Source organism: Mugil cephalus, chromosome 13 (genome assembly GCF_022458985.1).
Source record: "Mugil cephalus isolate CIBA_MC_2020 chromosome 13, CIBA_Mcephalus_1.1, whole genome shotgun sequence".
Taxonomy (NCBI): Eukaryota; Metazoa; Chordata; class Actinopteri; order Mugiliformes; family Mugilidae; genus Mugil; species Mugil cephalus.
The window spans coordinates 1,987,598-2,011,229 of NC_061782.1; the positions used below are offsets into that span (position 1 = coordinate 1,987,598).

The 23,632-nt window shown below is 39.0% G+C and overlaps 2 protein-coding genes and 1 long non-coding RNA gene across 4 annotated transcripts; all 3 read right to left on the reverse strand.

The window, feature by feature from the left end:
• Nucleotides 1–1,867: 1,867 nt before the first annotated feature.
• On the reverse strand, nucleotides 1,868–3,597 carry LOC125018631. The gene is made up of 3 exons (XR_007113977.1): nucleotides 3,466–3,597; nucleotides 2,424–2,658; nucleotides 1,868–2,340 (listed from the first exon to the last, which is right to left on the reverse strand). It is a non-coding gene; the product is annotated as an uncharacterized LOC125018631 (long non-coding RNA).
• A 471-nt stretch (nucleotides 3,598–4,068) lies between these two features.
• Nucleotides 4,069–6,135, reverse strand: LOC125018601 (proteinase-activated receptor 2-like). 2 transcript variants are annotated; one of them, XM_047602622.1, is made up of 4 exons: nucleotides 6,071–6,135; nucleotides 5,433–5,673; nucleotides 5,019–5,197; nucleotides 4,069–4,902 (listed from the first exon to the last, which is right to left on the reverse strand). In XM_047602622.1, the coding sequence occupies exons 2-4, from the start codon at nucleotides 5,649–5,651 to the stop codon at nucleotides 4,338–4,340; spliced, it is 963 nt and encodes a 320-aa protein (XP_047458578.1). In that variant the 5' UTR covers nucleotides 5,652–5,673; nucleotides 6,071–6,135; the 3' UTR covers nucleotides 4,069–4,337. The 2 variants fall into 2 exon arrangements, with proteins under 2 accessions (XP_047458578.1, XP_047458579.1); XM_047602623.1 differs by having other exon boundaries at nucleotides 5,433–5,666; nucleotides 6,071–6,099.
• A 7,936-nt stretch (nucleotides 6,136–14,071) lies between these two features.
• LOC125019026 (G-protein coupled receptor 4-like) lies at nucleotides 14,072–16,628 on the reverse strand. Its single transcript, XM_047603530.1, has 4 exons — nucleotides 16,190–16,628; nucleotides 14,951–15,175; nucleotides 14,522–14,715; nucleotides 14,072–14,405 (listed from the first exon to the last, which is right to left on the reverse strand). The coding sequence occupies exons 2-4, from the start codon at nucleotides 15,158–15,160 to the stop codon at nucleotides 14,072–14,074; spliced, it is 738 nt and encodes a 245-aa protein (XP_047459486.1). The 5' UTR covers nucleotides 15,161–15,175; nucleotides 16,190–16,628.
• Nucleotides 16,629–23,632: the final 7,004 nt, after the last annotated feature.

A 23,632-nucleotide genomic window follows, 5' to 3' on the forward strand; every position in this document is an offset into this window, starting at 1 on the left:
TTTATCAGTGTGATAAGTTGCTGCTGTGACTTTAGCAAAACCTCAACCCCCTGAACTGACAGTCCAGAGACTATACGCTGGTGCAGGGTTACACAACTCAAACCTGGTGGTTTAGTTTTGTCTGTGGTGTAATGACAGATGGAAGAGGAAGCAAAGAAAAGAGAAGGAAGCGTAGGTGATGAGAAATTAGGTGAAACAAGACAGCAATAGACAGGGGGGAGAAGGGAAGAAGATTTCTGAGTTATTCTTGACAGCCACTCAGGGCCGTCGCAACTGGACAGGGAAACGAGGCAATTGTTTAGGGCCCCAGCTGGAAAGGGAGACAGCTGAAACTGATCCATATCAATCAGTACATTTACATGCACGTTGAAAAACAAAAAAACAAATTCTTGCCTTATTGTCACTCTAACTGGACAACTGGAAGTGCATGCAAACACGTTACTCCGACTAAAATCAGAGTTCTCCTTGTCTGATTAAGACACCCAGATAATGAGATCGGAATTCGATTTTCTACGGCATGTATACGCTTAATCGGACTACAATGGGATAACGAGTGTGCACATGCTCCACAACTGCTGTGCTGGCATATGAATTTAAACATCCTAGAAAGCTGAGGCCTGTATCAAGAAGCAGGATAACAGGCTTATCGAGGAAACTTCAGGGTTAACGAAGCTGGATTCATTCTTATGGAGCTACGTTACCATGGTAACTTACTCTGAACATCTAACCTGCTTCGGGTCAGTGTAACTTTCAGCATTTATCTGGTTGTTGTTTGAAATGCCGGTCAGACACATGAATGACTTTTGTTTATTATATGACGTAATAAGTCAACCGGAAAACAGGCTGTACTAACACGGAGGAGGACATGTTCCCATCAGTTATTAGATTTTCTCCGCTACATGTGAACTGGGACAAGGACCACATTCAGAAAGCCAAAGCTGTGAATGTAAATGCACTGAATGTCAATGATGGAACCCCCCTTATAGTGGCAGCTTGCTAGTGGCTGCAGGGGGCCTCCCGGGGACTGCTGACATTCAGCTGGTAATCAAATGACACAACTTTAAACCCCCTTGGACACTGAAATGACGACACATTGGGAGTCTCCCTAATGGGGCTGCCTACTAGGCCTTGCTGCAGCTGCCGGGCAAAATGAAGCGAACCTCAACGTACCTCTCAGGACACAAAAAAGAAAGAAAACAAGAGGATGAAAAAAAAAGTGTGGACGTGTGTTACATTGACAGTAGTTATTGCCACATGCTTTTAAACTGTTGACGCATAAGAGGTGGGTTATAAGATGATGCCATCAGTTTTGTTGCCAGAACACTGCAACTGCAATAAGTTAGCAGCTCCAATGACAGTGCTCATTTCTCCTGTTAGTAATGCATTTTGTTGTTAACAATGTTGCTAACACTTATGAAACAACAATTCTGCCGTTTTCTGTCCAAACTGTGAAAACTTTGTATTTAGAAGAGGACGATATTACATATGTCCTTGGATTTTCTAGTATAAATGTGACATTAAACAAAATGTTAACATGAAGCATTGAAGTTCTTACTGCTGTTCATTCATTATTTCAGAGATCTTAACCCTTTGATCGGCATAGTAACCACACAGTTGATCCTTTTTTTTTGTAGTAGTAGCAGACAAGTCATTCACTTTGTAAGATACACAAATTTGGCCATGTGTGATAAAAAATATCCAAGCTGTGGCTTTTATACTTTTTGAGATGTTGAGACTTTGAATGATTTTGAAAGATGACCATAGCTCAAAAACATAAACCATACAGCTTCAGTATTTACTTTGTATGAATCTGTGTAATGGTGTGAACATTTTAATAATGATATATGATAAAATACTCAGTCTGCAGTGCACGCTGTTAATATAGATTGAAAATGAATGATATTTAATTGTGATTAATCTTACTTTTTAGTGTGGAGTGTTTGTGAAGCACACACAGTTGTGTACTTGCATGAAAATACTAAAGCAAACAACAAATATGATTAAGTTCTTGTTTTTCTCAAGATGCTGTGTTGAAATTTCTTTCTAGTCAATTGTTGCAGTCGTTTACAGTTGCCTCAACAGATAAAGGCAGGAGGAAGTTATTCTTGGCTGACAGCGACTTAAGAAATAAGAGTAACTTGTTACGGTTTCAACAGCGATCACACCCAAAAGCAGACACAGGCTCACAACAGTCCCAAGTTCAGCAAGTTCATTTGTGACACGGTGAATCAAGTGCAAGGGGAGAGGGAGCTGGCTTCCTATGATGTGCAGTGCAGGTGAAGGTGGCGGTGAAGGAGAGGAGTAGCCAAGTCTCTTAGTTTGGGCTGGAAACCGGATGCACTAGAATGAGGCACACACGAGCACACAGCCGAGTCAAACACAATCATATAATCAAATACACACATCTGTTATAATGGACTCACCAGAGAAGACAGTGAGTAGATGGCCAGTAGGGTCAAAGGAAGACTGATACAGACGATGATCCATGTAGAAACATATAAGATCAATGCACTTTTGCCAAAATAGCAGCTATGAGCAGGACAGAATTGCAAATAGTTGGCGTAATCATATGATGAAAACAACAGTTTCAGCTACTAACTTTCGTTCCATGACGTGTTGATGTTGAAATGTTCCGTTGTTCAGTGTGAATCCTGAATCCTGTGACATGCAGGAAGCTTCACATGAACAAATTCACTCATATGAGGAAGTGATACATTTAGTCAGATAGGATCAATATCACATAAGTAATCAGGAAAAACGTCAGCAGACATTCTTTAAACGGAAACATCTTCCAAGAATCATTTAACACTTCAAATTCATACAACAGACTTTCTATCAATCCAGTTTGAGGATTTGTTTCAGCTTATTTCTTTGAATATTTAATATAGCACTGGATATTTGAATTTGTGAATTTATAAATCGTATATGTCTGCATCACATTATCATCATCGATGGGATGTTCTCTAGGTTCTTAACGACTAGGTTCTCCTCTTCCTTATCTTCCCTGCTCCTCTCGTCCCGTCTGTCTACTGTCTATACTTTTGAGAGACTCTGTCTGCACTGCTCTCCAAACTAAAAAGTCATGGAATTGATAAACTGGTCTCTCAACGTTATTGACACAATTGTCTCGACGAGAAGCCTGGGTTCGGAGGAGCCGGACTGTCCTGCCGGAACGTTTGCAGCTGACTACACGATGGACACGTGGAAGAGGTGGCTGGTTGTGTGCCTGGCGGTTCTTTCCTTGGAGGACATTGAAGACATCTACCTATTCGGAACGATGATGATTTCAAGTCTTTTGCTGATTGGATTAGGCAATGCCCTGGTTTATCGAGGAAATCAAAGAATGGTGACTGCAACATGGATAACATCATGGAGAAGCTTTTGACTTTGCAAAGGACAATGGATCGATTCAGAGACCAGAATGGATGAAACAGAGCAGTCATGTAAAAGAATGCGTCTACTCACCCCAAGACCAAACAATCCCAATCTTATCTGCTTTCGGCGCCCTCACAGCACCGGCCTCGGTCAAGGCTCAAGGCCGTTGCTGGAACAACATCTCCCCCTGAAGATCACTGCAGTGAGACACTCTTGTATTCCTTCACCCACTTCCCACGGACACCTGCTGATTGTTGACTCTGTCTGGGACCCGATCAAGGTTGTCTCCATGGCAACTTGCTGTGTTGTCCCTATGAAAATCCTGTGGACTGAGTCACCAAGATTGTGATGCCAGGCGAAGCAACTCTCCAGGCCAACACATACAAGAACTCCTGCATACATTGCACCCCCCCATTGCAAGTCCCAAGTTTTTCGTGTTGTAAAATGTACTTGCTATGTGCTTATGTTGCTGAGGTGTTTTTATGTGTTCCCACACTGCACTCCCCACTGGAGCACAGTGTGGGGTTCCTTTTTCCCTCTCCTCACGTTTCATGCATGAATAAAGAATGTAGAAAGTGCTGAGTTTGTTTTCTGTTCTCATCTTTATTCCCAGAGATAGAAACAGAATGAATGTTTGAACATGGATGATGAGGATTCTCTTTTCCTGCTACTCACTGCACAGACACACTAAAGTGATCAGACATAAGATATTGTTTATTTGTCCCACATATGAAAAATTTCCTTGTCGCAGTTGCACAGAATTAGACAAACATATATACAAAAAACCTATGAAAACACTATCAAATTTGACAGAATTTACAAAAAAAAAAAAAAAAACCTCTGAAAAATATATAGAGGTAAACAGAAATGTAAGGACATTCTGTACATACAGTGTGGAATGGGAATTAAAATGTTAGAGTTTGGATGCATGATATAATGGATGGATGGAGAGAATTAGTTCCTCAAACTTCTACTTCCTGCCTATATGAAGCTGACTGTGAACAGGCTGTCTGTTGTTCATGCTGTTCATCTGATGATTCCTGAAGCTGCATCCTGCAACAACACAGTGAGGCCAAAATCTTGTCTGTGGTTCCTTTCCTCATGAAAATGTACAAAATCAAGTCTGCAAGAGGACTCAACTCAAGGAGAATGTCACACAAAGTGATGAAGCTAGTGTTCTTTCTGTATTCTCCTGCCAGAAACCAAATGATTCTGGGCAGGAACAGCAGTATGTAAATAAGCAGCACTACGACCAAAACTGCCACAATTCTTCGTTTTTCATCAGAGGAGACACTGATGGATGCAGACAGGGCTTTAAGAGTCCCACCCAGGAAGAAGATGAACAGAGAGAGGGGGAGGAGGAGTAAGAAAGCATACATGATGAATGTGATCTCCAAAGAAACTGAAAAAACAAACAAGGGGAAGATAAGAACAAGAGGGAGGATCCAGGCTAGGACACAGACCACCACAGAGGTCTTGATGGTTCTTCTGAATCTGTACCACAGTGGCCAGACGATGACCAGATACCTGTAATGAAAGACAGACACACATAGACAGTCTTTGAGGAGCATCAGAATTATAGACTAATAAAATGGTTAGACACAGACGTAGATACACACAAACTGGATCAGACACATAGTTACCTTTCTAGGGAGATACACACCATGAAGCCAACGCTGGACAACAGACCATAATGATAGAAGAAAACTCCAGCAGCCAAGAACTCCCCGGAAGCCACCCCAGCAATCATGCAGATGATCTGAACCAGATCAGAAATGAGGAGGTTGATGACGTAGACTGGAGCACCGTGATCCTTTCTGACCTGCAGGAAAACATTGGTAAAAGGAACTAAAGCAGTTGTTAACATGTTCTGAACTTCACCTCCTCCAAATATGACATGTGGCTCTGAGCAGAAACTGCAGTCAGAGACATTTATCCATCTAAGAACCAGATGAACCAAGACTTTTACACCTGAGCCGAGTCAAAGACAATCATTTACTGACAGACTGTACACAACACATCATTATAAATACACACATCTGTTATAATGGACTCACCAGAGATGACAGTGAGTAGATGGCCAGTAGGATCAAAGGAAGACTGATGCAGACGATGATCCATGTAATAACATATGAGATGAATGCTGCTTTGTGTTTATCGCAGCCATTAATGGTGCAGTATTGGAAATTGTTGTGTTCATTGTTGTTGAAGCTGTTGCTATTGTTGTTTTCTTCATAACTTTCGTTCCATGTGGTGCTGATGTTGAAATGTTCCATTGTTCAGTTTGAATCCTGGTGTCTGAGAGATTGGAGAGATTATCTATGTGATGTCATTCAGTGATGTCATGAAGCTTTGAGGTATACGTTGAACACAGTATACCTTTAGTTCAGTATAAATGTTGGAGAGAAACAAGGAGGAAGAAACAAACAACTGCAGGATAAAGGTGTTCAGTACGTATGTGAACAATCAATGAGAAATGATGGAATACATGAACTTTTCTGTTGTTATTCATGAAATTATGTTTAGCTTCTTTATGAACATCAACAAAACAATCCATAAAAGTTAACTAGGTAAAATAACATCAAATTTGGATAAATAAGCCCTAATAATGCCTAATTAACGTCTATGGTTCCCCTTTCCTTTACACCTTAACTCCCACCTATGTATATATATATTAAAAGTTGTAAGATCTTACCTGAATGAGTTCCTCACTCTATTGTTGGCTCTGTTCTCTGCATCTAAACAGTCTACAGCAGAATGGGACAAGTAGGAAGGTTCACATATTTAAATGTGCACATATGAGGAAGTGAGATATGATCAAAGGAATCATTATTACACATATGAACCAATATTATTTCCACAAAAAACCTCCAAGAATCATTTAAAATATACTTTCTATCAACATCCAGTTTGTGGTTTTGTTTCATCTTCTTTATCTTTTGTGAATGTATAAATTACAGAACCACAGTGTGATCAGTGTTCATACATCACATCTTTTTTTCCTGACAACTTTGTTAACACATACAAAGCAGCTCATTTACCTACAGTTACCTAAAAGGTGTTTGGCCCTTTCTGGTTTGTTGTTTTTTCATTTTTTTTTTTTTTTTTTTTTTTGCATGTTTTATCACAAATGTAAATACAAGACAAAGACAACACAAGATGCAGTTTTTAAAATGAATGTTTGGGAGACAAATTACTACTATTTCACAAGGGTGTCCAAAAACCTTTTTCCACCACTGTATATACAGCTGGTAAAATAAGTAAAATAAGTATTGAACACATCACAATTTCTAAAGGTGCTACTGACATGAAATGTTCACCAGGTGTTGGTAACAACCCAAGTATTCCATACATAGAAAGAAACCAGAACAAACAAGTTCAGAAATAGAGTTATGTGTAATAATGTAAAACAACAGAGGGAAAAAGTATTGAACACATGCAGAAAGGGAGGTGGAAAAAGGAAAGAACTCTCTCAAGACCTTCGCAACCTTATTGTTGCAAAACATTTTGTTGGCATTGGTTGCAGAAGAATTTCTAAACTTCTGAATAATTTGGAAGTGGAAAAAACATCAGTCGACTGTAAACCAGCCACGACCATGTGCTCCTCACAAGATTTGCGACAGAGAAATAAGAAGAATTATCAGAAGAGTTGTCCAAGAGTCAAGCACTAGTGGAGCTTCAGAAAGACCTGGAAATAGCAAGTACAACAGTTTCAAAGAAAACAATAAGACTTGTATGCACGCTCACCATGTAAGACTCCATTTCTGAAGAAAAAGCACGTTGAAGCTTGTTTAAAGTTTGCTGCACAACATTTGGACAAAATACTGGGAGAACTTAGTCTGGTCAGATGAGAGCAAAATGGAACTCTTTGGATGCCATAACACCCCAAAAACACCATACGGACAGTGAAGTTTGGAGGTGGGAACATCATGGTGTGGGGCTGTTTTTCTGCATATGCTGGCAAACTTCATATAACTGAAGGGAGGATGAATGGAAAAATGTACCGAGACATTTTGGAGAAAAATCTGCTGCCATCTACCAGAATGATGAAGATGAAACGAGGTTGGACATTTCGTTAAGACAATGATCCCAAACAAAGAGCCAAGGAAACTCTCAACTGGCTTCAGAGAGAAGAAATAAAGCTGCTAGAACGGTCCAGCCAATCACCTGACTGGAATCCAACTGGACATCTATGGACAGAACTAAAAATCAGAGTTCGTAGAAAAGGCCCACGTAATGGGCCAAAATCTCACCTGAACAATGCCTGTGACTAGTTTCTCCATACAGGAGGCATCTTGAAGCTTCATTACCAACATAGGCTTTGTACAAAGGATTAAATAAATATTAGTAAGTGTGTTCAATATTTTTCTCCTCTGTATTACACATAACGTCATTTCTGAACTTATTTGTTTTGGTTTCTTTCTATGTGTAAATTAATTGAGTTGTTACCAACACCCGAGGCCTGTATCACGAAGCACGTTTACGGGCTTATCGAGGTAACTTCAGGGTTAACCCTGGTCACGAAACTGGATTCATTCTAATCGAGTTACGTTACCATGGTAACTCACTCTGAACGGCAAACCTGCTTCGGGTCAGGGTAACCTTTCAGGATTTATCTGAATCCGATAAAAGGCTCCACCCACCGGCCAATCAGCTGTTCAGGAAAGAATCACATGTCCTTTCATTGAAGACCTGATTGAGATTGGAGCCCAAATCATGAGAAGACGGCGTGAACGCATTTTCCAGAAGATAATCACACAAAGAAGAGCAGATTTTAGCCATTTGTCTCCGCTAAGCTCAGAATCAGGATCATTTCATTCAGGCCAACAACTTGATGTATTGATATGATGTAACTGTGGCATCAGCTTCCAGCTTTATTGTAGCACATATAACATTATAGAAATAAGAAATCCTACTCCCCAGATGAAATAATGTTTTGTGCTTGGATTTTATCTGCTCCCACGTTCTTTTTACTCCAGAGTTACATCCGGGGAAATGACACCAATTGCCATACACGTGATTCATCTATGCAGCGCAGTGAGTGGGTTTCATGGCTTTGTTAAATGTAAACTGAGTGATTTATGCAACCTGCAATCCCTTACCATGCCTTATGGCGTCTCTTCGATGCAGCCGCGGTGTTTGACTTTTCGGTGAGATTTACTTTTTCTTCATATTTGAGTAGAATCAGTCTTTGCTCCTTTTTGCTCTAGAACCAACGCTCATGAATGTGATTGGTCTGCTGCCTTGGAACCTGCCCTTATACATGCTCATTCACCGATTCACAACAAGACAAACCTGGGTTAAGTTACTGAGTGGATAACGAGCGTCGTGATACCGCTTATCCAGATTGCCATTGTTGTGGATAGGTTCAGCTGGATAAGTTGGGAGTAACCCCGGGTAATCTGAGCTCACTTCCTGATACAGGCCTCTGGTGAAAATTCCATGTCAACAGCACATTTAGAAATATGTTTACTATGAAAAATTGTGATGAACACATCACAATTTTGTATGTATATACACTATATGAACACACACACTGAACACATCCAAGTGAGCATGGAGCTTTTAGGTGTTTGCTCAAGGACCCTCAGTCATGGACATAGAACTCACAGAAACAAAACTGCTTCTCTAACCACTAGATCACAGCCAATTTAACAGTAACATGTTACAGATTTTTACTTTAAACTCAACTATATTTTCCATGCTGGAATATTTTCTTTATAGTCTCTTTCAAGTATAGTATATGTACATGAATAACATATCTGAATACTTTTTTTTTTTCGTTATTTATTAATTATCTCTTTTTCTGAGTTAAAAAAGTTAAAAGTTAAAAAGATCTCACCCGAATGAGTTCCTCTCACTGTTGATTCTGTCCTCTGCATCTAAACAGTCTACAGCAGAATGTCATATGTAGGAAGGTTCATATATATTCACTCTGCTCATTTGCCTCCAGTGTGAAAAGGTGTTTGCCCCTTCCTGGTTTCTTATTTTTTTTTGCATATTTATCACAAATGTAAATGTAAAGTAGAGATAACACAAGTGAACACAAGTAACAGTTTTTAAAGGAACTTGTGTGATGATCTGAAACCCTTAAGTGTGACAAAAATGAATGGACATGAGAAACTGATAAGACATAAGACATTGTTTATTTGTCCCACATAGTTGAGCAGAATCCGACAAGAATATAAACAAAAAACAATAAAACCAATATCAAATATGAAAGAATATAAAAAGAGATAACAACACTCTGAAAAATATACAGAGGAACATAGAAATATAAAGACATTCTGTATATACAGTGTGGAATGGGAATTCAAATTGCTAAGAATTGGTAATATGATATAGTTGAAGCATATAACTAGAGACAGGGAGATAGATTGTGCAAGATAAAGCAGAGCAAAAAACATTGTTTGTGCAAAGAAATAAAATCAGAGTACAAACTGCTGTGTGAACCAGTGGATGGGTTAAATGGAGAGAAAGAATTCCCCACTGAGGGATCAATGGAGGAGAAGCAGATCACATCATATAGACCTTTAATTGAATAAATGATCAACAGCAGTTTTATTTATCACTTTATAAGAAAAAACAACTTGAATAATGACACATTCAGATTCACTCTTCTGGTTTAGAAACTGTCACCCTGCAGAACGCTCAGCTTTAGAGAGAAACTTCTTACTTGTTGGATCTCTACTGTCTCAGTGTCAGCTGTACAACAGTTGGTGATGAGCTGCTTTAAAAGGAGGCAACATGCAGCAGACTTCTGCCTGGATCTCTGTGTTCTGCAGTCAGAAATGACAGCAGCACCACCTGCTGGCCACTACCTCCTACTACAACAACTAAACTAAAACTTCTACTTCCTGCCTACATGAAGCTGACTGTGTACATGCTGTCGTTATTCATGCTGTTCATCTGGTGATTCCTGAAGGCTCGTTTAGTCAACTTGAAACGGACCTTTTCTCTGGTGCAGACTTTTTGGGTAGGTGTGAATACAAATCAGTGACTCTGGTGCGGACCAAACAAGTGAACCAAGACCACCTCTGCAGCTCGGACTCGGTTCACTTGTTTGGTCCGCACCAGTCCGCAACAACCCTGGTACCTTCGTTTGTTCTGTGAATGCAATCTGCAACTTTTAAGAATCAAATGCAAAATCTGATAGCCCTTTTGGATTACATGGCTTCCATTGTTACTGTTAAATGCCAAATTTTCTGAAGAAGATTGCGGAAGTCGTCGCTTTATTCATTCATTCATTTCTACTTTATACCAAGAATGGGGCCGTGGGTTAAGTGTGGCACAGAACAGATGCACTGCCTCCTCGATATATGGTCATAGGAGAGCATATATCGGCTGTTTGAAAAGACAAACCTGCAGCCGTCTACCGCCAAATCGCTGAGAGAATGCGCGAGGCAGGCTTTACCCGCATCACTGGCAGTCTGATGAGGAAATCACCTTCACCTGGGTGCGTGACATTTCCTGTAATTGAGGCTGAGTGAGGCTGAATAAATTTTATCCAGTGATTGAGAGCTACGGGACACACGTGGGTTTATTTATGATGTTGGTCCAAACCGAAACAAGTTTTTTGTAAAGAAAAAAAAAAGGTCTTTATCAAAGCAAGTGAATCCTGAAATGACAGCATGTGACATGTAGGAAGGTTCATATATTCAAATCTGCTCATATAAGGAAATGAGATATGAGGTCAGACATAATTAAAATGATCACAGGAATCATTATGACAGATATCAACAAATATTATTTCAACAAAAAATCCTCCAAGAATCATTTAAAACAGACTTTCTATCACTTTCCAGTTTGTGTTTATGTTTCACCTTTTGTGTATGTGAATTTATAAATTACAGAGACACAATGTGATCAGAGTTCATACATCACAACTTTTCCTGGTGAACTCCGTATTAACATAAACAGCAGCTCATTTACCTACAGTGTGAAAAGGTGTTTGCCCCTTCCTGGATTCTTATTTATTCGCTTGCATGTTTGTCACAAATGTAAATACAAGACAAAGATATCACAAGTAAACACAAGTAACAGTTTTAAATGAACATTTGGGAGACAAACTACTTCTATTTCACAAAAACATGGGCTAAACATTTTTTTCCACCACTGTATATATGTACATACATGAACACACACAGTGAACACATCCCACTGAGCGTGGAGCTTTTAGGTGTTTGCTCAAGGACCCTCAGTCATGGACATAGAGGAGATTGAACAAATAACCTCAGAAACAAAACTGCTTCTCTAACCACTAGGTCACAGCCAACTTAACAGTAACATGTTACAGTTTTTAACTTTTTAATTCAACTATATTTTCCATGCAGGAATATTATCTTTATAGTCTCTTTCTACTATAGTACATGTACATAAGTAACATGTCTGAATACTTCTTCCACACATTCTTCACACCCACATTTGAAATCTGCTTTGATTGTCACATTTTCAACCTTTATTTTCTCATACTTAACTTTTCGTTTGTTATTTCTTGATAATCACCTTATCTTAGTTAAAGTTAAAAGTTAAAATATATCTCCATGGTGTTGGTTCTGTCCTCTGCATCTAAACAGTCTACAGCAGAACGTGACATGTAGGAAGGTTCATATATGCAAATCTGTTCATATGAGGAAGTGAGGTATCAGATATGAGGTGAATAAATATAATATGTCAGTCCATGATCAGCTGTCAGTGATTATCACATTAAGACTGTGTTTCAGTGATCAAGCTGAACAATGTCACTATCAATATCACATCATCATCATCAATATGAATCAGTCTGTGAGATCTTCTACTAAAACATCCAACTAACAAACAATGCATGAATAAAGAATGTAGAAAGTGCTGAGTTTGTTTTCTGTTCTCATCTTTATTCCCAGAGATAGAAACAGACTGAATGTTTAAATGTGGATGATGAGCAAATGAAAGTATTTTCAGACAAGGAAGCATTACATTTCTCTTTTCCTGCTTCTAAAACACAATGATTAATTTGAAATAATATACAAATAAATTATAGCAATCTGAAAAATATATAGAGGTAAATAGAAATATAAGGACATTCTGTATATACAGTGTGGATAGGTTGTTCAGATCAGGCAGTCCAAAAAAAGCAGATTATTTGTGCAATGAAATAAAATCAGAGGACACACTGATTACAATGATATTGGCATGAATTTAGTAGAATATATCATCCATAGCATAGTAAAACCACTAACTTATATCTCGAATCAATCAATTCAAACAGGCATTTTTCCAGATCAAATGAAAATTGCAAAGTTCATTCCCATTTACAAAAATGGAGACAAGCATTCTTTAACAAATTATCGAGTCATATCCTTATTACCACAGTTGTTAAAAATCTTAAAAAAAAAAGTTTTTGTTGACAGACTTGATTACTTCAACAAAAAACATGGCAGCCATAGACCTCAGAACAAATGTCCACAGCAATTAACAACAAAGAATATACAGCAGGTATCTTCATTGATATAAAAAAATTAACAAGCTAGAAATATATGGAATAAGAGGAATAGCACTAAATGGATTAATTAAACTATTACATAACCTGGTAAACAGGTATCAGTATGTTGCTACAGGTTGAATGTGGTGTGCCGCAAGGATCAGTACTGGGTGCAAGATTATTTATATTGTACATAAATGATATCTGTAATGTGGCTAATTTCTTAAATTTTGTCTCATTCTGAGATGATACTAACTTGTTTTGTTCCAGTAAAAATGTTGAACTGCTTCTGGATTCTGTGGAAACTGAATTAGATATTTTGAAACAATGAATTGACAGGAAATGTAAATAAAACTAAATATATGATGTTTGGAAATCCACAATTAATATTAAGGTACAAATCATGACAGATAAACATGAAAAAAAAAATATTAAAAAGAAAATATCAAATGTCTCTTGCAATCTTATATGAAGAAATTCTTAATACAAATTTGCTACAACATCATATTATCCCCTCATACTATTATACACTACTTACTGATCACTAATCCAATTTATCTGCTTCAGAAAATAGCATTAGAATCATCAATAGAGTTGATTGTCAGGAAACCACAAACAAATTATTCATAACTTGTCAAATACTCGATTTCAATGAACTTGTAGATTTCAAAATATCACTGTTGATGTACAAGATACATATTAATCTACTGCCACTATGTATCCAGAGTTGTTTCATGAAAGACGGAGTGTGTATGAACTGAGAGGAAGTTTGTGTGTTCTCATAGAATTCTTTGAAGATTGATGTTAAAGAGTCCAACACAAAACTAATTATAAAAAAGTATTGATTATCATTGGGTATGGATATGACTGAGTGTACATCTAAACTAAAGTAAACTATACTAAACTAAAATAGAAACTTATGCCTGGATCTCTGTGTTCTGCAGTCAGAAATGACAGCAGCAGCACCACCTGCTGGCCACTGCCTCCTACTACAACAACTAAACTGAAACTTCTACTTCCTGCCTACATGAATCTGACTGTGAACAGGCTGTCTTGCTGTTCATGCTGTTCATCTGTTGATTCCTGAAGCTGCATCCTGCAACAACACAGTGAGGCCAAATCTTGTCTGTGGTTCATTTCATCATGAAAATGTACAAATCAAGTCTGCAAGAGGACTCAACTGAATGAGAATGTTGGACGCAAGCTGGAGTTTAAAGTTGGGTCCGTGTCTGCTTCCTACCAGAAACACAAAAATGACTGGGGGCAGGACAGCAGTGTGTAAATAAGCAGCACTACGACCAAAACTGCCACAATTCTTCGTTTTTCATCAGAGGAGACACTGATGGATCCAGACAGGGCTTTAAAAGTCCCACCCAGGAAGAAGATGAACAGAGGGAGGGGGAGGATGAGGTAGACACCTACGATGGTTTGTGTGGTCACAAAACCAAAACTGTAATACAATGGGAGGAAAAACACAAGAGGAAGGATCCAGACTAGGACACAGACCACCACAGAGGTCTTGATGGTTCTTCTGAATCTGTACCACAGCGGCCAGACGATGACCAGATACCTGTAATGAAAGACAGACACACATAGACAGTCTTTGAGGAGCATCAGAATTATAGATTAATAAAATGGTTAGACACAGACGTAGATACACACAAACTGGATCAGACAGATAGTTACCTTTCTAGGGAGATACACACCATGAAGCCAACACTGGACAACAGACAATAACAGTAAATGATCATCCAAGTTTCCCACAATTGATTACATATTTTAATCTTCTTAGCCACCCAAACAATCATGCAGAGGAGCTGAACCAGATCAGAAATGAGGAGATTGATGACGTAGACTGGAGCACCGTGATCCTTTCTGACCTGCAGGAAAACATTGGTAAAAGGAACTAAAGCAGTTGTTAACACGTTCTGAACTTCACCTCCTCCAAATATGACATCTGGCTCTGAGCAGAAACTGCAGTCAGAGACATTTATCCATCTAAGAACCAGATGAATCAAGACTTTTACACCTGAGCCAAGTCAAAGACAATCATTTACTGACAGACTGTACACAACACATCATTATAAAAACACTCATCTGTTATAATGGACTCACCAGAGAAGACAGTGAGTAGATGGCCAGTAGGGTCAGAGGAAGGCTGATGCAGATAACGACTATTGTGGAAACATATAAGATTAATGCATCTTTGCCTTTAAAGCAGTCAATGGTGCAGTACTGGTAATAGTTGGGTTCATTGTAGTTGAAGCTGTTGTAGATTTCTTCATAACTTTCGTTCCATGTGGTGCTGATGTTGAAATGTTCCATTGTTCAGTTTGAATCCTGGTGTTTGAGAGATTAGAGAGATTATCTGTCTGAAGTCATTCAGTGATGTCATGAAGCTTTGAGGTGTACGTTGAACACAGTATACCTTTAGTTCAGTATAAATGTTGGAGAGAAACAAGGAGGAAGAAAGAAACAACTGCAGGATGAAGGTGTTCAGTACGTATGTGAACTATCAATGATGAATGATGGAATAAAATAACTTTTCTGTTGTTTTTTATGAAATTGTACTTAGCTTCTTTATAAACAGTCAACTCGGTAAAATAACATCAACTTAGGACAAATAAGCCCTAATAACGCCTAAAACTTTAACCTCTATTGTTCCCCATTCCTCCAGCAGTTTAACCAACACCGTCCTCACATCTACTACTGTTCGCAACCACAATTCAACACAACTGCCACAAGAACAATGCACTGGACTCTGCACTGCTGCAGGCTCACAACTCCATCTACACACCCCATACAGCCCCCTCCACCAGTTTGCTTGTTCCTCGGTTACTTAAGGCAATGTTACTGTATGTGTCACTGGGTGACTGTATAAGGTGATGACAAGATTGTGTGTTTTAATGTATTTTATATTGTAATTACATGTTGGTTGCAAAGTGGGAGAATATCAGAGTAGCAGCACGATTCAGTGTTATTTGATTTATAGTGTCAATAACAAAACAAATTGTCTCAAGACGTTTTACAAAACCTGATCTTAAAATATAACAGGAAAAAACCTTGAGCAGAACCCAACTGAACTGAACTGAATCAGTTTTTTAAAGTTTTAATTCAACTATATTTTTCATACTGGAATGTTATTTTTATGGTCTCTTTCTATTATAGTGTATGTACATAAGTGAAATACTTCCTCCACACATTCTTCATACCTACACATAAAAGCTGCTTTGATTGTCGCATTTTCAACATTTACTTTCATATATTTAACTTTTTTGTTATTTCTTAATAATCACTACATGTGAGATGTTTTAATATATAAATACTTACCTTTAAAAGTTAAAAAGATCTCACCTGAATGAGTTCCTCTCACTGGTGTTGGTTCTGTCCTCTGCATCTAAACAGTCTACAGCAGAATGTGACATGTAGGAAGGTTCATATATTCAAATCTGCTCATATGAGGAAGTTAGATTTTTGGTCAGGAAAGCAACTAGATGACAAATTGGCACTTGGGCAAAACTAAAAGCTGTGGGGTCATACTGTTTTTATAAAAATCAACTTAAATATTTCAGCAAGGGAAACTGTAAATGTTTATATATTCGGCTATTATCCTTTTCTGTTCTTGAAGTATTTAAAATAAGATGTGGGAGAATTTCCTTTGCACCTTTTTTTAAAAATAAAACTATTATTCACCTAATTAGTGGTTCGGTTTTCTTAATATTTATCAGGAGGAAAACTTTTTATCAGTGTGATAAGTTGCTGCTGTGACTTTAGCAAAACCTCAACCCCCTGAACTGACAGTCAGAGACTATACGCTGGCGCAGGGTTACACAACTCAAACCTGGTGGTTTAGTGTTTTTGTCTGCGCTGTAATGACAGATGGAAGAGGAAGCAAAGAAAGAGAAGAAAGCGTAGGTGATGAGAAAATGAGAAAGGGGAGTAAGACACCATGGAGCCAATGCTGGACAACAGACCATAATTATAAAGATGAAAGAAGATTTCTGAGTTATTCTTGACAGCCACTCAGGGCCGTCGCAAGTGGACAGGGAAACGAGGCAATTGTTTAGGGCCCCAGCTGGAAAGGGAGACAGCTGAAACTGATCCATATCAATCAGTACATTTACATGCACATTGAAAAACAAAAAAACTAATTCTTGCCTTATTGTCACTCTAACTGGACAACTGGAAGTGCATGCAAACACGTTACTCCGACTAAAATCAGAGTTCTCCTTGTCTGATTAAGACACCCAGATAAGGAGATTGGAATTCAATTTTCTACGGCATGTATACGCTTAATCGGACTACAATGGGATAACGAGTGTGCACATGCTCCACAACTGCTGTGCTGGCATATGAATTTAAACATCCAAGAAAGCTGAGGCCTGTATCAAGAAGCTGGATAACAGGCTTATTGAGGTAATTTCAGGGTTAACGAAGCTGGATTCATTCTTATGGAGCTACGTTACCATGGTAACTTACTCTGAACAGCTAATCTGGTTCGGGTCCGGATGACTTTCAGCATTTATCTGAATCTGATAAAAGGCTCCACCCACCGGCCAATCAGCTGTTCAGGAAAGAATCATGTGTCCTTTCATTGAAAACCTGATTGGGATTGGAACCCAAATCACCAGAAGAGCGTTATGGCGTGAACGCATCTTCCAGGAGATAATCACACAAAGAAGAGGATGTTTTAGCCGTTTGTCCCCGCTAAGCTCAAACACAGCTCAGAATCAGGATCATTTCATTCAGGCTAAAAATCTGACATTGATATGATGTAACTGTGGCATCAGCTTCCAGCTTTATTGTCGCCCAGGTAACATTATAGAATTAAGAAGATGAAATGATGTTTTTATCTTTTTACTCTAGAGTTACATCTGGGGGAATGACACTAATTGTCATGCACACGATTCATCTATGCAGCGCAGTGAGTGGGATTCATGGCTTCGTTAAATGTAAACTGAGTGATTTATGCAACCTGCAATCCCTTACCATGCCTTATGGCGTCTCTTCGATGCAGCCGCGGTGTTTGACTTTACGGTGAGATTTACCAACGCTCATGCTTGTGATTGGTCTGCTGCCTTGGAACCCGCCCTTATAAATGCACGTTCACCGATTTACTACAAGACAAACCTGGGTTACGTTACTGAGTTGATAACGAGCGTCGTGATACCGTGGATAAGTTGAGCTGGATAAGTTGAGCTCGCCTCGTGATACAGGCCTCAGGTCGCAGAAGAAGAAGACGGTTAACAAAGCTGAGGAATACCATCATTGACACTGAATGTAAATGATGGAACCCCCCTTATAGCGGCAGCTTGCTAGTGGCTGGAGGGGGCCTCCCGGGGACTGCTGACATTCAGCTGGTAATCAAATGACACAACTTTAAACCCCCTTGGACACTGAAATGACGACACATTGGGAGTCTCCCTAATGGGGCTGCCTACCTTGCTGCAGCTCGCCGGGCAAAATGAAGCGAACCTCAACGTACCTCTCAGGACACAAAAAGAAAGAAAACAAGAGGATGAAAAAAAAAGTGTGGACGTGTGTTACATTGACAGTAGTTATTGCCACATGCTTTTAAACTGTTGACGCATAAGAGGTGGGTTATAAGATGATGCCATCAGTTTTGTTACCAGAACACTGCGACTGCAATAAGTTAGCAGCTCCAATGACAGTGTTCATTTCTCCTGTTAGTAATGCATTTTGTTGTTAACAATGTTGCTAACACTTATGAAACTAACAACAATTCTGCCGTTTTCTGTCCAAACTGTGAAACCTTTGTATTTAGAAGAGGACAATATTATATATGTCCTTGGATTTTCTAGTATAAATGTGACATTAAACAAAATGTTAACATGAAGCATTGAAGTTCATACTGCTGTTCATTCATTATTTCAGAGATCTTAACCCTTTGATCGGCATAGTAACCACACAGTTGATCCTTTTTTTGTAGTAGTAGTAGCAGACAAGTCATTCAGTTTGTAAGATACACAAATTTGGAGATGTGTGATAAAAAATATCCAAGCTGTGGCTTTTATACTTTTTGAGATGTTGAGACTGAATGATTTTGAAAGATGACCATAGCTCGAAAACATAAACCATACAGCTTCAGTATTTACTTTGTATGAATCTGTGTAATGGTGTGAACATTTTAATAATGATATATGATAAAATACTCAGTCTGCAGTGCACGCTGTTAATATAGATTGAAAATGAATGATATTTAATTGTGATTAATCTTACTTTTTAGTGTGGAGTGTTTGTGAAGCACACACAGTTGTGTACTTGCATGAAAATACTAAAGCAAACAACAAATATGATTAAGTTCTTGTTTTTCTCAAGATGCTGTGTTGAAATTTCTTTCTAGTGAACCACAGCAGTCGTCTACAGTTGCCTCAACAGATGACGGCAGGAGGAAGTTATTCTTGGCTGAGAGCGACTTAAGAAATAAGAGTAACTTGTTACGGTTTCAACAGCGATCATACCCAAAAGCAGACACAGGCTCACAACAGTTCCAAGTTCAGCAAATTCATTTTTGACACGGTGAATCAAGTGCAAGGGGAGAGGGAGCTGGCTTCCCATGATGTGCAGTGCAGGTGAAGGTGGCGGTGAAGGAGAGGAGTAGCCAAGTCTCTTAGTTTGGGCTGGAAACCGGATGCACTGGAATGAGACACACACGAGCACACAGCCGAGTCAAACACAATCATATAATCAAATACACACATCTGTTATAATGGACTCACCAGAGAAGACAGTGAGTAGATGGCCAGTAGGGTCAAAGGAAGACTGATACAGACGATGATCCATGTAGAAACATATAAGATCAATGCACTTTTGCCAAAATAGCAGCTATGAGCAGGGCAGAATTGCAAATAGTTGGCGTAATCATATGATGAAAACAACAGTTTCAGCTACCAACTTTCGTTCCATGACGTGTTGATGTTGAAATGTTCCGTTGTTCAGTGTAAATCCTGAATCCTGTGACACGCAGGAAGCTTCACATGAACAAATTCACTCATATGAGGAAGTGATACATTTAGTCAGATAGGATCAATATCACATAAGTAATCAGGAAAAACGTCAGCAGACATTCTTTAAACGGAAACATCTTCCAAGAATCATTTAACACTTCAAATTCATACAACAGACTTTCTATCAATCCAGTTGAGGATTTGTTTCAGCTTTTTCTTTGAATATTTAATATAGCACTGGATATTTGAATTTGTGAATTTATAAATCGTATATGTCTGCATCACATTATCATCATCGATGGGATGTTCTCTAGTTCTTAACGACTAGGTCTCCTCTTCCTTATCTTCCCTGCTCCTCTCGTCCCGTCTGTCTACTGTCTATACTTTTGAGAGACTCTGTCTGCACTGCTCTCCAAACTAAAAAGTCATGGAATTGATAAACTGGTCTCTCAACGTTATTGACACAATTGTCTCGACGAGAAGCCTGGGTTCGGAGGAGCCGGACTGTCCTGCCGGAACGTTTGCAGCTGACTGACTGAAGATGGACGCGTGGAAGAGGTGGCTGGTCGTGTGCCTGGTGGTTCTTTCCGTGGAGGACATTGAAGACATCTACCTATTCGGAACCATGATGATTTCAAGTCTTTTGCTGATTGGATTAGGCAATGCCCTGGTTTATCGAGGAAATCAAAGAATGGTGACCACAATATGGATAACATCATGGAGAAGCTTTTGACTTTGCAAAGGACAATGGATCGATTCAGAGACCAGAATGTATGAAACAGAGCAGTCATGTAAAATAATGCGTCTACTCACCCCAAGACCAAACAATCCCAATCTTATCTGCTTTCGGCGCCCTCACAGCACCGGCCTCGGTCAAGCCCAAGGCCGTTGCTGGAACAACATCTCCCCCTGAAGATCACTGCAGTGAGACACTCTTGTATTCCTTCACCCACTTCCCACGGACATCTGCTGATTGTTGACTCTGTCTGGGACCCGATCAAGGTTGTCTCCATGGCAACTTGCTGTGTTGTCCCTATGAAAATCCTGTGGACTGAGTCACCAAGATTGTGATGCCAGGCGAAGCAACTCTCCAGGCCAACACATACAAGAACTCCTGCATACATTGCACCCCCCCCATTGCAAGTCCCAAGTTTTTCGTGTTGTAAAATGTACTTGCTATGTGCTTATGTTGCTGAGGTGTTTTTATGTGTTCCCACACTGCACTCCCCACTGGAGCACAGCGTGGGGTTTCCTTTTTCCCTCTCCTCACGTTTCATGCATGAATAAAAAATGTAGAAAGTGCTGAGTTTGTTTTCTGTTCTCATCTTTATTCCCAGAGATAGAAACAGACTGAATGTTTAAACATGGATGATGAGGATTCTCTTTTCCTGCTACTCACTGCACAGACACACTAAAGTGATCAGACATAAGATATTGTTTATTTGTCCCACATATGAAAAATTTCCTTGTCGCAGTTGCACAGAATTAGACAAACATATATACAAAAAACCTATGAAAACACTATCAAATTTGACAGAATTTACAAAAAAAAAAAAAAAAAAAAAACTCTGACATTCTGTACATACAGTGTGGAATGGGAATTAAAATGTTAGAGTTTGGATGCATGATATAATGGATGGATGGAGAGAATTAGTTCCTCAAACTTCTACTTCCTGCCTATATGAAGCTGACTGTGAACAGGCTGTCTGTTGTTCATGCTGTTCATCTGATGATTCCTGAAGCTGCATCCTGCAACAACACAGTGAGGCCAAAATCTTGTCTGTGGTTCCTTTCCTCATGAAAATGTACAAAATCAAGTCTGCAAGAGGACTCAACTCAAGGAGAATGTCACACAAAGTGATGAAGCTAGTGTTTCTTTCTGCTATTCTCCTGCCAGAAACCAAATGATTCTGGGCAGGAACAGCAGTATGTAAATAAGCAGCACTACGACCAAAACTGCCACAATTCTTCGTTTTTCATCAGAGGAGACACTGATGGATGCAGACAGGGCTTTAAGAGTCCCACCCAGGAAGAAGATGAACAGAGAGGGGGAGGAGGAGTAAGAAAGCATACATGATGAATGTGATCTCCAAAGAAACTGAAAAAAACAAACAAGGGGAAGATAAGAACAAGAGGGAGGATCCAGGCTAGGACACAGACCACCACAGAGGTCTTGATGGTTCTTCTGAATCTGTACCACAGCGGCCAGACGATGACCAGATACCTGTAATGAAAGACAGACACACATAGACAGTCTTTGAGGAGCATCAGAATTATAGACTAATAAAATGGTTAGACACAGACGTAGATACACACAAACTGGATCAGACACATAGTTACCTTTCTAGGGAGATACACACCATGAAGCCAACGCTGGACAACAGACCATAATGATAGAAGAAAACTCCAGCAGCCAAGAACTCCCGGAAGCCACCCCAGCAATCATGCAGATGATCTGAACCAGATCAGAAATGAGGAGGTTGATGACGTAGAGTGGAGCACCGTGATCCTTTCTGACCTGCAGGAAAACATTGGTAAAAGGAACTAAAGCAGTTGTTAACATGTTCTGAACTTCACCTCCTCCAAATATGACATGTGGCTCTGAGCAGAAACTGCAGTCAGAGACATTTATCCATCTAAGAACCAGATGAACCAGACTTTTACACCTGAGCCGAGTCAAAGACAATCATTTACTGACAGACTGTACACAACACATCATTATAAATACACACATCTGTTATAATGGACTCACCAGAGATGACAGTGAGTAGATGGCCAGTAGGATCAAAGGAAGACTGATGCAGACGATGATCCATGTAATAACATATGAGATGAATGCTGCTTTGTGTTTTATCGCAGCCATTAATGGTGCAGTATTGGAAATTGTTGTGTTCATTGTTGTTGAAGCTGTTGCTATTGTTGTTTTCTTCATAACTTTCGTTCCATGTGGTGCTGATGTTGAAATGTTCCATTGTTCAGTTTGAATCCTGGTGTCTGAGAGATTGGAGAGATTATCTATGTGATGTCATTCAGTGATGTCATGAAGCTTTGAGGTATACGTTGAACACAGTATACCTTTAGTTCAGTATAAATGTTGGAGAGAAACAAGGAGGAAGAAACAAACAACTGCAGGATAAAGGTGTTCAGTACGTATGTGAACAATCAATGAGAAATGATGGAATACATGAACTTTTCTGTTGTTATTCATGAAAATTATGTTTAGCTTCTTTATGAACATCAACAAAACAATCCATAAAAGTTAACTAGGTAAAATAACATCAAATTTGGATAAAAAGCCCTAATAATGCCTAATTAACGTCTATGGTTCCCCTTCCTTTACACCTTAACTCCACCTATGTATATATATATTAAAGTTGTAAGATCTTACCTGAATGAGTTCCTCACTCTATTGTTGGCTCTGTTCTCTGCATCTAAACAGTCTACAGCAGAATGGGACAAGTAGGAAGGTTCACATATTTAAATGTGCACATATGAGGAAGTGAGATATGATCAAAGGAATCATTATTACACATATGAACCAATATTATTTCCACAAAAAACCTCCAAGAATCATTTAAAATATACTTTCTATCAACATCCAGTTTGTGGTTTTGTTTCATCTTCTTTATCTTTTGTGAATGTATAAATTACAGAACCACAGTGTGATCAGTGTTCATACATCACATCTTTTTTTCCTGACAACTTTGTTAACACATACAAAGCAGCTCATTTACCTACAGTTACCTAAAAGGTGTTTGGCCCTTTCTGGTTTTGTTGTTTTTTCATTTTTTTTTTTTTTTTTTTTTTTTTGCATGTTTTATCACAAATG

Coding starts and splice junctions, on each gene's coding strand:
- LOC125018601 (XM_047602622.1), bottom strand. CDS start 5,651: ATGGAACATTTCAACATCAGCACCACATGGAACGAAAGTTATGAAGAA. Junction 5,198..5,432: donor TCTACTCACTGTCATCTCTG/GTGAGTCCATTA, acceptor GTTTTCCTGCAG/GTCAGAAAGGATCACGGTGC. Junction 4,903..5,018: donor GTGTGTATCTCCCTAGAAAG/GTAACTATGTGT, acceptor CTTTCATTACAG/GTATCTGGTCATCGTCTGGC.
- LOC125019026 (XM_047603530.1), bottom strand. CDS start 15,160: ATGGAACATTTCAACATCAGCACCACATGGAACGAAAGTTATGAAGAA. Junction 14,716..14,950: donor TCTACTCACTGTCTTCTCTG/GTGAGTCCATTA, acceptor GTTTTCCTGCAG/GTCAGAAAGGATCACGGTGC. Junction 14,406..14,521: donor GTGTGTATCTCCCTAGAAAG/GTAACTATCTGT, acceptor CTTTCATTACAG/GTATCTGGTCATCGTCTGGC.